Source organism: Aythya fuligula, chromosome 9 (assembly GCF_009819795.1).
Source record: "Aythya fuligula isolate bAytFul2 chromosome 9, bAytFul2.pri, whole genome shotgun sequence".
In the NCBI taxonomy this organism is placed as follows: domain Eukaryota; kingdom Metazoa; phylum Chordata; class Aves; order Anseriformes; family Anatidae; genus Aythya; species Aythya fuligula.
Genome location: NC_045567.1, coordinates 3,615,750 through 3,633,416, shown reverse-complemented (window position 1 = coordinate 3,633,416; position 17,667 = coordinate 3,615,750). Strand labels below are relative to the sequence as shown.

General features: G+C 39.8%; 2 protein-coding genes across 2 annotated transcripts in view; one reads left to right on the top strand and one right to left on the bottom strand.

Moving 5' to 3' along the window:
- LOC116492768 (collagen alpha-4(IV) chain-like) overlaps nucleotides 1–10,200 on the bottom strand; it is a 68,531-nt gene extending 58,331 nt beyond the window's left edge. Inside the window, exons 1-4 of the mRNA XM_032193741.1 lie at nucleotides 10,138–10,200; nucleotides 6,378–6,561; nucleotides 3,925–3,964; nucleotides 1,911–1,988 (exon numbers count right to left, since the gene is read on the bottom strand). Of these exons, the coding sequence (XP_032049632.1) occupies nucleotides 1,911–1,988; nucleotides 3,925–3,964; nucleotides 6,378–6,433 (174 nt within the window). The 5' untranslated portion in view covers nucleotides 6,434–6,561; nucleotides 10,138–10,200. The remainder of the gene's footprint in view (nucleotides 1–1,910; nucleotides 1,989–3,924; nucleotides 3,965–6,377; nucleotides 6,562–10,137) is intronic.
- A 190-nt stretch (nucleotides 10,201–10,390) lies between these two features.
- Nucleotides 10,391–17,667, top strand: part of COL4A3 (collagen type IV alpha 3 chain) — a 60,417-nt gene continuing 53,140 nt past the window's right edge. The window contains exon 1 of the mRNA XM_032193225.1: nucleotides 10,391–10,507. Coding sequence (XP_032049116.1) covers nucleotides 10,391–10,507 — 117 coding nt within the window. The remainder of the gene's footprint in view (nucleotides 10,508–17,667) is intronic.

The window sequence follows — 17,667 nt, the reverse complement described above, 5'->3', positions numbered from 1 at the left end:
CTTTTGCCCAGCAAGTACATGAATCTTCTAGTCTTTTTGTGCTTTCAGCACGTGTTTGCTGAGGGGACTAGCTCATCCTTATTTTTGACATCTAGCCTATTCTAAATAGCAAAAAAGGGAAAAAAAAATGAAGCACTAAGCAACAAAATGTACACTGTTACTCATATCTCCACTCCTTTACAAAGAAGGTTTATTAAATAAACTGCACACTTCTGAAATTTTAGGCTTTGATACTGTACAATTCCAGTCTTTCAATGTCCATCTATCTTGCACTTTGAAGACCAAATTGAGGAAGATGTAAACCTCTGATGAACCAGCCTGGGAGCAGAATTCAGACTGGAAAGTAGATGAAGCATGATGTTTTGCATTCTAGGAAGCTAACAACAAGATAAGTAAGGGTTTTGTTTTTTAATAAGTAGTCTCCACAAAAGCTAGGAAAGCAAAATTAGTGTGTCAGAGTGTAAAGGCAGAACACAGCAGAGAATCAACAGGATTGCAGGCTTAAAAAAAGATTAAGTAATACTATATAGAATAATTCAACACCATACATTAGAAAATGTTTGCAACAATCTATCTGAATGATGTTTATTTAAACTGTATTTCATACAATGGCTGTTAAGAACTTTAACTCCTTATCTATTGATGACCAGTAATAATTGCATGGCATATAAATTCCTGTTGCATTGGAGAGATTGTACTTGTCAGTGTGCATATATGTTTCAGAGCTGTTTCAGAGAAGGGTAAATTCTCAATTTATATTAGCATATGGTAATTGAATTTATTTTGAAATGTTTATTTTTATACTACGCTTCTGTTAGGCACTTAGGTCTAGACCTTGTAAGTATTTAGAAAACTAATTGCAAATCCATGAGTCATGGTTTGGTTTACCCTTGGTGGGGACAACAGCTGAAGAAAGAGCCTTACTGACTGCAGTGAATATTGATTACTGACTGATTACAGGCATGTAATTCAGAACTTCCAGACTACTGAGAGAGAACCAGATTTAGGGGGAAATTTCATCATCCTTTCTTTTTCCTCTTGTTTCACAGTTAGTTGTTTTTAAATGGTACTTCAGATCATATTTTTGGTATCCAAATCAGTCTACTCTGTAGCACTGTGAGACACTGCAATGCTGCTAGTCAAAATATTCTTCCTGGGATGCCAATTTGTTAACAGTGTTACAGAGATAGACACATCCTAGGCCCCTATTATGAAAACCCTACAGCACGGGGGAATCTTGTATAGACATAATCCTGGAGGATTAGGATAGGATCCAAGGACACCAGGGCAGTGATCATGACACAGCAAAGCATGCCGATGACTGCAGAAGCAGAGGAAGGGAAAGGTGTGCCTTGCTTTTGTGGCCACTCAGGTTGTACAGAAACAAACGGGGCATGCAGCTCTTCCAAAAACTGATCCACTATGCCCCAAACTTTATGTTTTAAGCCCAAAACATTAACATTAGTGCTTTGAAAGAAAATTGTTTCAATCACTGACAATTTTTCAGTTGCTTGGTCATCAGGGAACAAGAAACACCTAAGTTCCCACGAAACTAGTAAATGGCATAGACATTCTCTTTTAAACAACTTCTTAGGAGAAAACAAGCATAGATTTCTAAACTTAATATATTATATGATTAGGCTTTGTCTAACTTCCAAATTGATCTCAAAGAATACTTACCAAAAAAATGGCACCAGGATTATTAGAAACATAATTTACAAGTAAACCTGTTCACAATCTTAACTTCCTTCAATGTTAGGTGTACTTCACAGCAGCAACAGAATTATGCTAGCTTGCCGTATTCAGACTTGTTTATGCTCACAAGCCATACTGATTTTAAAGAATAGCAATGTGCACAAAATGAACCGTATTTGCAACAGCAATTATCAGTAGTTCTGCTTATCACTTACTCTTGATCCTTTTTCTGGAAAGCACCGACAAACTGAACAATCCTGTCCCCCACATGGGTCAATATATGCGTATCCTCCCTAAAAATTGACAGGTTATGAATTTAATAACACACAATAGACAGCACACAGCTTATCATATGGCATGGCACTATTATTATTATTATTAAATTATTGGTTGTTTCTGAAAGAGTATAATAGGAAGAAATTGCTGTTAAAGCAAACTTATCCAGTATTGAAGAACTGAACAAAAAATGTGAATTCTCTGTTAAAATGTTATCAAAATTAATAATATATTATTTATTCCTATTTGATTAAGATATGCACTAAATTTTTTGATTTGTACACATACTGGTCAATTAGATGATTTTTAAGGCAAAACATTTGGATACTTTTGCATATCCACAGGGCAATTCCCTGCTGAGGAAGGAACTTGCAAAGCACCAAATGTCAGAATACAGCGTAGATTTTCAACTTGATGCAGAAAAGCAAAGATGGTTTTGATTTTGCAAGAAATTCAGTATTTTAGGGGAATGATGCCCACACTTTCAAGCTGGTGAGGTCTCAAGACATGCTCTTCCAGCACAGCTGGGGTGTGTCCAGACTGCTTAGCTGAGGACCATAGCAAACACAGCACTGACACAACTTGCCTGTTTGTGGTATGGACTGTCACCACAAAACACTGCTAGAAAAGCAGTGTTTTGCCTCAAAAGGTGTTCTTGTATGCCAAGCTTCTCCTACATTTTAGAAGTCACTGGGCAAAGTCAGGGCCTCTGAGGGACCTTGGTACCAGAAGCATGTGATCCACATCTCATCATATCTAACACTTCATAAAGAGTTTCTAACTCTTCACTTATAAACTCACTTATGTGGTTGGAATGTCCATTCGGTCACAAATTTTCACTAAAATTAAGTGTGTAAATGATCAGAGTGGCTCTGAATGGGATGACAAGAACTTAAAAGATTTAAAAGCAGTTTAGGTAAACAAGTAAACAGTGATAACATGAAAATATTTGCTTAGTATGGATTTCATTTATATCAAGGTCAAAATGTTTTGTTATTCATTTTAATAATCAACAGAACACAATAGGTTCATACTTCAATTTTTCAAGGAGAAAGCATTGACAAGTATCAGATAAGGAAGAAAATTTCTGTACTATTTACAATATTTTTAGAATATCTGGTACTACCAAGCCTTAGAACTAGATTGAGGGTATGACAGTCTCTCTCATAGACTGCTTCTCTTTCCCATACTGGACTTCCCATGAGATTCCTAATCTATTTCACACTAGACTCTCACCTAGTTATTAAAAACTTGACTCTACTGGAATGTGAATGGAATGCAGCTTTCTAATAACACATAAGCTGTTTCCTTTTGTTCTAATAGAACACATTTATTTTAAAAAATACTTCAATCTTTAATATTTTAACTAAAAAGGAGTGACAGGGAAAAAAAAAAAAAAACACATAAAAAAGCTTTTCATATATATTTGAAAGAAACAAAGAGGATGGACTCAAAAGAAGTTTCACTGAGGGCACTGCAAACATGAGATTAATACAGTGGACAGTACAGAGAGGAAAGTAAAGTAGATATTGAGAGAACATTAAATTTTTATATGAAAGTTTTGACTTTCATTTAAAAAGAAGGTGGGAATGTACAGAGAGGCAGTTTTGACATACAGAAAAGGGCTTGAAAGGTAGAATAAGCATTATATATATAATGGAGAGCCACTGAAGGGATTTCATGAGGAAAGATACAGAGCATTAAAGTGCTTTTGTAAAGGCAGGTTTCTGAAAGTGTGTAAAGATGCTGAAATTATAATCTAGAAGAATCCAAAGAAGAAAATTACAAAATAGTGACGCTGAGCAACAGGAACATAAAAGAAAGTAAGAACTGCAAGAAATACTAAAAGAAACATCACAGTTTTCCCACAGGTTATTTTGGTGTATATCCTGTTCTTTGTTTGAACTATACCATCCTATTTATCAACTGTCAAAAATAAATATTGTCACTTACCCCATCAATTTCTTGTGCTGAAAAAACAATCAGCAGCCACCTGATTTAAAAGAAGGAGAAAACTCATTTAAAACTAAACTTCCAATATTCAACATTCACAAACACGTAGCCTCTATGAAGAAAGAAGTGTAGACACATGATTAAGTCCTGTTTGAGGTGATTACTTAAAGGATATAAGAAATATGTGTCATCAAAAAATGGTCAGCATATGCTATATAATTTTATCTTTTTGGACTTGTGATCCTGAGTACAAACAGATAGGGATGTGCAAGAATATGTAAAAGTTCTTTTTCCTCCTGATAACCTATTTCCAGTCTCACAATTAGAAACAGCCAGAGAGAAAGCATTCCAGACAGACTTCTGCAGGTCCAGACACCATGGGTGAAGATGGAGCAGAGATGGGGGTGATTTGCCATCTGCCCCCGAATGCATTAGCTGGTACTGTTTTCTTTTGCTCAGAAACACAGCAAGAGAGAAAGAAGGCAGGGAGCAGAAGTGCACTCAAAATAGTTGCATGTTTCCAGAGCATCTGCTGAGGAAGCCCAGCTCCATCCCAACCACTGCACGTGGTGGATTATGAAGTTGCAATCATGCCTTTTCTGATTTCTAAATGAATAAATAAATAAATAAACATAGGCCAACATTTCTGCAGCAATACAAGAAATAATCATTATTATTAATGATTAATATTAACATTACCATTAATGACAAGTAAATAGGTGCCCACTCTTTACATGGAAACATACATTAGATACAGCTGTAATGTACAGGCTATACTGCGTACTAGGCTACAGGCTACAGTAAAGCCTGTAACAAAATGCTCCAACCCTGCAAATCTAGCAAATCTCCCAAAGTCCTATTTAGTTCAACCCAACTTTATTTTTTATGTTATTCATATGACCAGCCCTTTGCAGCATTGACAACTGTGCCAGCAAACCTAGGCTTATCGTTTCAGACTATTAATTGTTCACAGTTCAGACTGCAAATATAAAACCTCTGTATGCACTGATACATACTGACAAATTGAATGCTGACAAATATAATGTATTTTAGCTATTTATGCACATTTACTCTATACACTTTTTAAACTTACATTGTCTGCTACTGTTTTTCAAGTGTGCAGATTTTATGGAAATTAAATGTTCATGAAAATGATTGCTGATGACTGAAGACAAACTCATATTCTGTCTTGCTAAAAGTGAAATAAATGATTGGTTAAACAAGGTGAGGCTGTCCTATGATCAGCTATATAGTAGTAAACAGTGGAATTTTGCATAACACTGCTCTCCACACACAGCTGAGAGAAAGTCTACTGGAATTTAATCAGATTTGGAATATATTTATACATACCAACATTATTACACAGCCCTTTTTTGTACCTAAAGAACTCTGCAGTTCAAAACTTTTCTCTGCTGTTAGGTTTCATTCTCACTAGAATCACTATCACTGCCTCTAGTTAGTCCCCTGACATGGGCCTCTGAAGACCTGAGCTGCAAGAAAGATTAAAGCTCCTTAAAGCACTGTCTTTCAGTATGGTTCACTGTCAAAAGACAGTGAAGATGCCCTATATCTAAGTGTTTCATCTAGTAGATGAAATCACACAACACAACAAGGGAAGAGAGGGTATGACAGAAATTCCTGGGCTTGGTGATGTGCGTTTTTCCTAATGACCTTACATCCATAAGACTTACTGGCAGCATTAAATCTAGCTGGCAGAAACCATAGGAAATACAGGAAATACTCTTAAAATGAACTGGTTCAGTGAGCTTTTTTTAAACTGCATGTGCAGGTGGTATAATAAAGACAGAAATACTATCCAAAATAGAAAGAATGAGTTATTTGTGTGACAAATGAGTTTAAAAGAACCAGTGTGCCATAGCAGTTACTTGGGTTTATTACGAATTTGGGAATATTTGGGTTTGCATTGACTTTCTATGGAAGATATTATAGAAATGGAATTGTTTATCTCACACATTGCTCTTTGTACATTCCTGGTCACACTGACCATCATCTTCTCCTTAGGATCATTTTCCTCTATGAAGAACTCCTGCCACAGCTAGTACTAGCAAGTATTCTCATCATAGTTTCTAAAAGTTGTCCTCATACCTTTTAATATTTATCCCTCATCTGCAAAATTATTCTGGGACAGGCATTAAGGTTTAGTCATTACTTTTACTTCTACAAATGTGCTCATCATGAGAATGTAGGTGGAAGAACATCTTTTCTGTTAAAAGAGATTCAGAATTATAGTTCCTGTTCTCTACTATTTAAATGGTGTAGTACCCTGTTTAAATGACATGAACTTACAGACAAATAGAAATCATATAAACTATATGCTTATACAATTTAAGACAGACTGCAGATCATTTAACTGGTGATTACTGTTTAATTGATAGCTAAGAATGTATCTCAGTGACTCTAGTTAAAAAAATTTAATGATCTGTAAAACTCACCAGGCAGCTCTGATAAGCCACTTAATCCGTTCAAACGAATCCTTTGGTAATGCCATTCACATTGATTGATGATCTGCACTTTTTTTTTTTCTTTTTTAAATAAAACAGCAGGTCTTCTGTTTCCTTCTGTTTGTGGATGGTTTACAGACACCATTCCATTCTGTTGTTGTTTTCCCCTCTGAACCTGTTTATATTAAAATATATATCTGAGGTATAATTTTACAAGAATAATTACTGGAAAAACCAAAATTTGTCAGCAATTGAAATACATCACACTGCACAACTTTATAGTGGCACTATTACCCCTATTAAGCAGCATTTTTATCATCTATACAATTATTTCAAGAGGACTATATATGAAATTACAGATAACATGAGAAGAGTACAAGATTTTACTCTAGAAAAGTAGTGTTCACCCACTGTTTGAAATAATGAACAAAGAGCAACTTGCATAATTACTTCTTAAAAAGCTATCATACCTACTGTTTTGGGTAAGAGCATTTAAAAAAGATGACACCTTTCTAGTGTAAAGACCTAATGAACTTTATATATATATATAGTCTAGATATTAATATCTAGATGACTATATATATTTATATATATATATATAGTTTAGATATTAATATCAAGACTAGAGTTAACAGTATCTTCTGCAAACTGAGTTGGATTGGTGTGTAGGCATCTATGTGCTTCTGAGCAAAGGAGTATTACTCTGAGTGCAGCATAAGCATTACAGAGTTTCAGGTAAAGAGTTATATCCACATGCATGGATAGGCAACACTCATAGCAAACATTACCTAGATTTTATAACTTTATTTTTAGACATTTTTTTTCCACAGCTTTTGCCAGGATTTAGGAAACTGGAATAAATTAACTATACCACACATTTGTGACCTCTGACTTGGGTCCAGCAGAATACATGTAGTTTTACCTGAAAATGTGCTGCACCAACTTTTTTGTAAGCTCGAGCTTCACAGATCTAGAAAAATGGCCAAGTCCTGTGCAGACTTCCACATACCCCAAATAAGACAAAAGCTGAAATCCTTTAGAATAAGGTATCTCTGGCAAAGGATTCACAGAGGTTATCTCAAAGTGAAGACTTAGAGGCTTGGCTTTTCCTAGGATAGCACAAGTTTTAGAACCTTTTATTTTTCCATGCAGTAGTCTTCCAAATCTGGGGAGGTTAATTTTGAGAGACTGAACACTGCCTAGAGTAAACAGCCAGGGGTTCACTTCCTATGAAGAAGTCCCCTGAGTAAGCAAAGGCAATCAGCTACTGAGAAGGGAGCAAGGACACGAACCTGCAGCAAACCGGCTGCTCTCTTTCAGCTGTTCAACAAACAGCTATATTTTTTTTGTAAAACAAATGAGAGTGCAGTTCTGGAAACATTACTGTCTTGCTTTCTGTAATTTACTGCAACGGCTTACTAACTAGAACTAATTTGTGAATAATATTATTAATAATACTCCTATGTGTATGCACAGTATATCCATATCCCACGGTAGAGACTTTGTAAACTACCATGCACTGACTAATGAATGAACAGCCTACAGACAACCAGTCCATGCTGCAAGATCACACTCTACATATACTGTACAGTACTCCCTTCATCTGCCAAGTTCTTAGTCTATTTCTGTGCCCCAGTTTTTCATCTGTACGGAAAGAAGCAAGCAAGGAAGGAAGGATGCACAAACGCTTTGATACCTCACTGATTTTTTTAGATTAGTAATATAAGCAAGACTGTGAGGCATTAAAATCCAACAGGGAGGGACTGCCTCAAATGGAAATTCCAAGCCAGTAATAAAGTGTTAGAGTTCACAGAAATTTGTTCTCGTTGCCTGCTATCCATGTCATTATTTCATTATCCAGACAGCTTCTGAAAACGATGAAGAAATTCAATTAGGTATGCTTGCTTTGTATTAGCACAGAAGCTTTAATTTTCAAATTAAATTCCATTTTGATCAAACCCATTGACATCATTCGAAATCATACTTAAAGCATGAGCAGAAGACTTAACTCTGTTTGCTTTTTTTTTTGCCCACCTAAAACCCATCATTTTCTGAACAAGCTTCATGTAGTTCAAAGTGTTTAGCAGCCAGTGGAAGAATATAAGAATTATAAAGTGTTATTTAGGCAGATATAGCCATCTGATCTCATGTTTTACATTTTGAAATAATCACAAAAGTTACTGACATAGAATATTTACCTAACACTTAAAGTGCAGAGAAAGCTCATGCTGTAACATAACCTAGTGTTTAGTCTCTAGACAACAATCGTGAAGGAAGACCATTTCACACTTAGGGACTCTGATGAAGTAAGACCACAGCTCCCTTGTCAGTATTTTCCCATCTTTGCTTTTAGCCTTGTTGATTTATTTTTTGGAAATTGTCACATGGGTTTTCATCATTTGAAAACTGACATAATAGCTTTGTATTATAGCAGTATTTCATTCACTAGGTCCTCTGCATATATTCTTTTCTCCTCATAGTGTTTTTCCTAACTTCTTCTGTTTCATCCAATATTTCTTTGGTCTTGTATTCAAAAGCCCCAATTAAGTATCTTCTCGTTTACTCAGTGAGAGTTATACCATTCATCCTGCGTCTGAACTTTCATCATTTCTGACCGTTCTCTTCCGCTGACCCTGCTGTCCCAGAGAACCTCACACCTGTTTTCACTTTTGTGTGGTGCTCTGCTACCTTCTGTCTTACAGCAGTTCTTCTAATGTTGAATTTCAGTAATGGATTTACATGTAGGTGCTTACAATGTACAGATGCCTATGGCTTATAAACTGTAGGCCACATTTTTGTCCTTATTGCAGTATTCCTGCATAACATTCATAGCATGGCTACAGTCAACTGGTTTAGGGAATCTCACAATTGGATGGATTTAGTGATTTTCTCCCTGAGGTATCATTTTCTCTACATCGTCACCATCAATCTGGTTTGAAAACCAGGGATTTTTTTTTTTCCTTCTCTTTCTGTACCTGCCAGCTTGCTCTCATCGATATTTGGGATTTTAGAGTAAAGATGATCATGTCTGTCATGATGTACAAGATCTTTGGCACTGAACATGATACTCTGCTCTTCCAGAGACATGTTTTAGCTGTGGGGAAAAGTAGCCTCTATTAATTCGCTTTCACAGCAGATTTCGGAGGGGGCTGACAGTGCACTGTACTGAACAGAGACCCAGCTCTTCCCCTCCCATGCCTGTATGAGCGGCTGTTTTACAAAGCTCTGTGGTTAGCTTTATGCTCATGATAGACTTTAGATTTCTATCTCATGAGTAATCCAGACTAAATTCAGATACATATATTATATTGTTAGTACAGTTAGGCTTCTCCTGTATCGCCTGTAGCGCTCGCCAAACCCCCTAACACAGGGTGTCCCGTAGTCAGAACGCCACAAATGAAGTGGGGCTGGCCCGGCCAACGTACCTCCACAGTCTGCCCAGCAGCCTTTCCGGCGAGATGTTACGTCTGTCAGTAATACCGATGCGATAAAGTTCCCGTACTGCCAACACTTCGCAAATCACGTTCCCGTTCAGAAAACCTGCCCGGGGGCTGCCAGCGCTGCAGCGGCCAGCAGGGTGTAATTAGCCACCCGCTGTCCGCCGCCTCATTACCGAGCCCCGCTGCAAGCCGCGCACGGCCGCCAGCTCCCGGTCCCGCCGCACCTCAGCGCTGCCCCCCCGACCCCTCTCGGGCCGCGTCCCCGTCCCCATCCCGGTCCCAGCACGGCCCGGGGCTGCCCCTCCGCTCACCTCAGCTCCCAGGTGGGAGAGCCCCCGGCTCCTCGCTACCCCGTGCCCGACGGCCGGCCGGACAGACGGCGGTGCCCCGGGCAGGGGCCGCGGGGTGTGCGGAGGTGTGGGAGGAGAGGGGTGGCCCCGCCCCGGCCAGCCCTGTCCCCTGTCCCCACCCCGGGGGGCCGGGAGCGCTGTGGAGGGTGCGAGGCGGCAGCCCCGGGGGGCAGAGTCGGAGCGGCCCGAGCGGAGCTCCGCGGGCAGCGCGGGGATGGCCGCCGGGGGCTGTCCCGGCCGCCCGCTGCCGCCTCTGCCCCTGCTGCTGCTGCTGCTGCTGCTGCCGGTGCTGCTCGCCCTGCTCCGGCCGGGCCGCGCCGCGGCGGCTGAGGTGAGTGCAGGGATCGGGAGCGCGCTCGGAGCCGCGAGGAGGGAGCGGGGCCGCCCTCAGGCCTCGCCCGCCTGCCCCAGCCGCGCCGCGCCCTCGGGTGCCGCCGCCCCGTCGGGGCCGGGTGGGCGCCGTCCCCCCCCCCGCCGCCTTCCCCCGGGTGCGCTCCTGCCGCGCGGTTGCTTCGCAGCCTGTGAAAGCACCGCGCCGGTCAGCGGTGTGAGGGCACTGGCCACACGCTGCTCCTGCTGTACGGATTGTCTGAAACAACTATTACTAATTAGTAATAACGTGCCTTGTAAAATACTGCGCCTCTTTCATTGTCTCGTTCTGCGTCCAGGAACAGACCAAGCACCTCACCCATCGGGTTCTTCCCTGGCGCTCTGTGACTAACCCGCAGTCACGTCCAGTCGTTTAACAAAACTCTAACTGCTTTATTTGTGAAGGAGTTACGGCACCTCCCGGCTCTTAACTAGAGCAGAGGTACCAGAGCCGTCTGCCGTTCCGGTAAATTACTAATTGTCTGCACAGTTGTTTCAGGCTCTGCGTAGAAAGCCAGACGAGTAACCTTCAATAAGTCCTGCCTCCCTCTTCTTAATTCCATTCCTCCTCTGCGGGCACCCTCATCGCCCTCGTTGCTCCTAGGGCACGGACATCACCGTGCGCTGCTGGGTGGCTGCCCACGAGCACGGGCCGTGCCCCAGGAGCGCCTCCCCCAGCACACACACGCTGTCTCTAGCCTTCTGTCCTGCCTGTGTTGGTCTTGTGCTGTGTTGTTTTTTTAACTACAAGGGAAGGGAAAAAGAGGTGTGTTGACAGGACACCACATACGTCCCAGTAACGCACTTTCTAGCATGCTCAGTAGGATACTGCAGTACTTGCCAGTCTTGCAGACTCGGGTACCTCAGTTCATCAGCAGCCTTTTTGCTAAGAGTAAATCACGAAGTTCCAAGGTACCGGTTTGCTAAATTGTTGTCATTACTAGAGCCTTGTGTATGCTTAGGTCTTAAAGACAGGATGTAGGATGGTGAGAAGTGTCTGCATTTCTACGAGATTTCTACTGAAATCTTGCTGTTTAAGCAGAGCTTGAATGCAAGGTAGCGATTCAGTGGTTCTCTGAAAGTTCAGATTTCAAATGTTGTCTGAGATTACTTTAAACTGGATTTACAACAGATAACTGAGGTCAGTTTAAGGTTCAGGTGTCAGTTTCTGCTCTTCTGCTATATTCTGCAGAAAAAAAAAATCTATTCTAAGGAAGTTTTCTAGATGATGGAGGAAATTGGAACTCTAAAACCAGAAGTTTAATTTGACATCCTAATTAGTGGTTAATGTTAACTGGCATGAAGTGATTCATTATAATAACTGACTGAATAAGTCAGTGCATCTTAGCTGGACTGTCCATTGCAAGGAAATAGTCATTGTTTATGTTTTAAAATCATGCTACATTTCATATGAAAATTAATTGATATTTGACCAGCTGTATGAATAAGTTAGAAGATGTTTCAATATAGAAAAGTTTTTAATTTGTTTCTTAATCACTCAATAAGCAGTTTATTCCCAAAGACAAGAAATAAAACTATTAATTTTTGCCTGCTGCTGTTTGATATAGCAAGTTTTGGTCCTCACAGCCCTGCACTGTCGTGACTTCCCTGTCCTTAGGAGCCTGAACTTTCTGGCACATGCTAGGGAGTATTATTATCTGCATTCCTGGCCACTGGCATGCTCTAATCACATCTTCTGAAAACTCAGCAGAAGTAGCATCTTCCCATGTCAAAGGCTTTTCAGCTTGCTTGATGTATTCCTTCACTCCGAATATTGATGTTATAATCCTTTGGATTTTTCCACTGTTCATTTAAATACCTTAGAATAATACAAAATAATATATATATATTATTTTTTTTCCCACAGGGAATGAAGTCTTTCTCATTCCTCACATATATATATATGTATGTGGTTGTTTTTTTTTTCCTCTCAGAAAAAAAAAAAAATTTGCTTTCCTTTTCATTCACTTTAACAGCATCTGGAGCTGCTACTATCTTGATGTGCCCATACAAGCCAATTCTGAAAGTGTCATGACTTTAATATCATTCATGCTTTTCTTTTCTGGTTTACAGTGATGTATGTCTTAAAATCAAATGTGAACCTAAAAAAGCTTCCTGAAGTTTGTTGTATCAAGTGACAATAATACGAAAAAGACATGGGTCAGTTTATCAGTATCTGCTCCTTAGTAGCATTGATCACTTTTATGGTAGCATCATGTTGACGTGTTCAGGATTAAAAAGGCTTCTACTTGAGTGAGATTACTTAATTGCAAGTTAGTTGTTCATCACCTCACATTACTGCTAGTGCTGGATTTTCATTGTAATACAACTACAATATTGTATTAGCTCACAGGATAAAGTCAAATACTCTGTATCCTGTATTTGCATCAATCATTACTCCGCATTTTTTCATCATGTCAAAGGAGGGGAGTTAAAACACAAAAAATACAAAAACAATGACTACAAAACTAGAGAAGATCTTTTTTTCCATCCTCTCTCTTGCTTATGTTTACTGGCTATGACTAGATGCAAGTGTTCACTTTCCACAATTAATTTTTATTTTTTATTTTTTTATCAGGAATTTTAAAATTCACGGGGAAATACTTGTAAGCTAGTCTCTTCTTTATGCAACACTGATATTTTTCCCTAATTATATACAAGCCATATTTCTGTCACATAGATCATAGCACATGGCTCTGGAAGGGAACAGCACAGTGTTCTAGCTCAGCCATGAGCACCTCCAGGTCTGGTAAGAATGGGATGCAGGCTAACTGGCTTTGTGGATCTAGGAATCAAAATGCTGGAGGGACCAATTAGTGGTACAGTGAGAACGTACGGCCTTCTCTGCCGGCCTTTGGAAGCACCAGGCTCCGTCCCATGAGGCAACTGAGAAGGGACGACGTGCACCTGAACATACAAAAGAGTTCACTGAGCATGATAGAAGGAATTCTTTGTGAAGTGCTCTCTTTGATTTGGTTAATATGATCCCAAGTCTGAAGTCAGTGGGGGTGTTACTCTGATAATTGACCCCAATTTATACAAGACTGTTCTGATCCTGATTGCCTCTGCAATTAGTTGCAGCCATCATTTCCATAAACAGGCCAATGTCAGAGCACTGCAGAAGGATGTTTTTCCCACTGAGCCTTGATCAGAGTTACTATGAATTAGTGGAATTGCCCTAATAGTGGTGCATCACACAATTGATGGCATTCAGCTCTCTTACACCGTGTTGAAGCTTGCTCTGGTGGCCCAGAAATGTGAAGTGCTCTGTTTAGAGCTGCAGGCCGCAGCACACAGCTGAAACCTCCTTGGGCGATCTTCATAAAATGCCTGTGAAAACTGAACTGGTAACACTTAATGTGTTGCATTTTTTTCTAACAAATCTGCAAAGTAAATATATTTTCAGCCAAAACTATATAATTCAAGTTATATTGCTGACTGAATAATATTAAAATGATCAAACTAGGCTGGCAGACATTGGTTCTTTCTTCATTGCTTTGCATTTCATATAGAAATAACACCATTTTATTTTGAGATCTGTGCAAGCACTCTCTTCTGCAGTACCTAGCGCTGGTTTATCATAACATGTCTTTGAAACAAAATACTTTGCTATTAAGTGCAACTAGTATGGGATGTCCGGTCATCTATTTTACTGTCACATTCTCACCCCGCTGCCTAACACAGTAATACTAGAAGGCTCAGTATTCTGGCATGAGTTACAGAAGCTTAGGAGGACAGTGAAATACAAAAAGGCTTTTTTCTTAACTGTTTGCAGTCTCAATCTCTCTTGCTCACTGAAGTTCTATTTTGTCACACAGTCTATTTCTAGTTTTGTTTTCATTCTTTGTCTTGTTTTTTAACTTAGAAGTCTTGTGATAGGATACAAGTCTCACAGGTTTACAGGTTTTCCATTTGGCCTGGTTCAGTGAAGGCTTTGTAATTGGGACTTGAAGCTGCGTTTTCCCATTTGTGGAGAAAACTGCAAGAAAAAACAACCTTTTTGTTGTTGTTGTTGTTGTTTTGCTTTTTTTAAAATCTGTAAAATCACAAAGCCTTTCCAAAAAGCAAAAACCAAAGCATATCCAGTAGGCTTACTCTGAGCAAGCTACTGTTGCTTTCATTTCTATTTGTACCACTTACCAGAAGATGCACACCAGGAATTTTATGAATATACAAATATACAGGCCTGAGGAGACAACAATTATAATGAATATCATTCCCACACTCAACAGCTGGGAAGAAATGCTGTGATCTAATGCTAATCATATTATGGTAGGATGGCAAAAATTCACTGGTTAAATTATATGTGTTCTGTGCTATTGGGTTGCTCTTTTAAGATGCCTTCCTCTTAGGAAGGAAGAGCACGGATGAATAAGCTGCTTAAACACCCTTAAGTTTGCTACACAAAAAAAATCTGTGGCCTGAATTGCCTAATCTTTTTTTCCCTGTGGATAGGAAGAATATTTATTTGTGTTGTCCCAATGTCCTGCTCAAGGTCAGGAGAAAAAAAAAAAAGAAAAAAGAAAACACAGAGATAGTGTTTATGGGACTGCCCTTGGAGATTGAACCAGTTTGAATGTATCGTGAACATTTAGGTCCAGTTTCTGATAGCCCTCATCACAGCATCTTCCACCCCAGTGAGATAGCTTGTAAAGTAGGGCAGTGGTCACTGCATCAAAAACTCCTGGGTTCCAGCAGAAGAAAGCAAGCCATCATTCCCTCTGCTTAAAGAGGGCATAATTCTGTATCTTAAAAAATAATAGATTCAATTTAATTTCAACTGATTGTTTTCCAAAACTGCCCACAACGTGCCAGGTTTAGTTACATAGACACAGTAATTTTAGGCAGCTTCAACACAGGCCAAGGTGGTTGTCACTGAGCTCACAAATTTCAGTTGGGGAAAACTCAGGGGTGTTTTTCTTCTAAATGACAACATTTTACTTGTTTTATCCAAACATACGGATGACAACATGCAGGCACAATGAAGATTGCTAAGCCCTACTGTTCTCACACTCCCTAATTCTTTACCATTGGTGAGTTGGAGAGGAGAAGGGAGTAGCACCGTGCAATTAATTGCACTGTATCTGCCTGGACAAGAATGCGGCTGGCACTGTGGAAGTTGGACGTGGAGCTATGAGGAAGATGGCAGAGCGGTATGCTTTCATCACCACAGTATAAACAGCAATGCTACAGGAGCTTCTTGGAACTTGCACACAGCTGGGTTCGTTCACAGCAGAAGGGGATACACTGTTTAGCTACGTGTCGTACAGAAGGAGAATTGCTGAGTGTTTTAAGTCTTTTTTTTTTTCAAGTGCATAATACACCTCATTTGAACAGAGGCTGCGAGAGATACCAAAAGTTTTATGAAAATTTTGTTTCTGTTTTGCACTGTTCTGTGTCAGGTTTTTGTTCTTGGTTTGTTTCTTGTAACAAATGTGAATACTACTAATGAAGAGACTTGACTAACAACAAAATTGTCATCAAGCGAAGTTCTTATGCAATATTTTTTTAATTTAAAAACTGATCAGGATTTCAAAACTGTTTAAATTTATGAAGTGAAAAGAATTTCTGTACCCGTGTACCTGTGACACAGTGGAAGGCTGTAACTGTTCATCTACAGCAGCTTCTCCTATTTGTCCATATCAGTCATTTCCCATTGATTTTTTGTTGATTTGCAAATGCAGTTATAAATACATCTTCCTATTACATTAAAAACAATCCTTTTCAAAGTGACTCTAGGCTTTAAATTAAGGACAGAAAGCAAGGAAGTTCTTATCAAATACAGATAGGCATATGTTGTACGTTCATATTGATTGCAAATTGTGTATTTGTTAATTAGACACAAAATACTGCTGCTATGAAAGGTTCTGAAGATTTTTTCCAAAGATCATAAATGCTTAGGACTTCTCTTCCATGCCTCATGCTGAAAGCAGCACATATCCAGTAATATAAGGGCCATGTTACCAGGGAGGGGTAGTGATTCAGTAGCTATTCCCTGAGCAAGGTTCCCATTACACGTGTTTAATGGAGCTTATTCAACAACAACCGTGGCTGGAGCATTACAGTTGTCTTCCACAGCCTCCGAGAGCAGTTCTCCCTGCATAAGACATTGACTGAGTTATTTATTAGTTAAAATTGCAGGTGTGTTTCTGGTAATGGAAAGTAAAAATGAAATAATTTGTGTCAGGTGCAAGGTATGCATCTGCTAGGCAAAACGCTGTGAATTCTGATAGCATTCGTTGCTGTTAACAGGAGTCTTCTAAGGTAGGAATGTCTGGCTGCCTTCCAGTTCACAAGTGACTACACAATGTTTCAGGGTTTGGGAACTGACATATTTTCCTTCATCTCATCATCTCCTATTTCTGCTCTATGTTGTCTATACTTATTGAAGGCTTAATAATTCAGTTTTGTTGTACTGGTCCAGCAATCACTAAAAAAACATGAAGTTCTTCATAGTCTTTGATAATTTTAATGAATTCATGTTTGATGCTTAGAATGCATGAAAAACTTTTAGTATACAGATTGTGATTGTGAGAGTGGTATTTTGTTATGATAGCAATGTTTTGGAGTGAGGGAGCTTCATTCTCCAGTACCTTGTACACTATGTGGTGGCTTGCAGTTGTGCAACAAGAGGAAAATGCTGCCAAGGTCACGTATTTACTGAGTCTAGGTGGAATTACTAACAGTACTCGTCTAGCTAAGTATCCTAATGCAAGTGCATCTTAGACTCAGAAAAAAAGGTTTTCTTTATATAACTTTTTCCACACTAGGAACTTTTTTCAGGGGATACAAAGATGGTGAAGGGCCTAGAGGGGATGATGTGTGAGGAGCGGCTGAGAGCACTGGGCCTGTTCAGCCTGGCGGGGAGGAGGCTGAGTGGAGACCTCATCACGGTCTACAGCTTCCCTCGAGGGGGAGTGGAGGGGCAGGTGCTGATCTATTCTCTTTAGTGACCAGCGATAGGACCCGAGGGAATGGTGTCAGGCTGCGGCAGGGGAGGTTCAGGCTGGACATCAGGAAGAGGTTCTTCACTGAGAGGGTGGTCGTACACTGGGACAGGCTCCTCAGGGATGTAGTCACAGCACCAAGCCTGTCTGAGTTTAAGAAGCGTATATAGTGTGC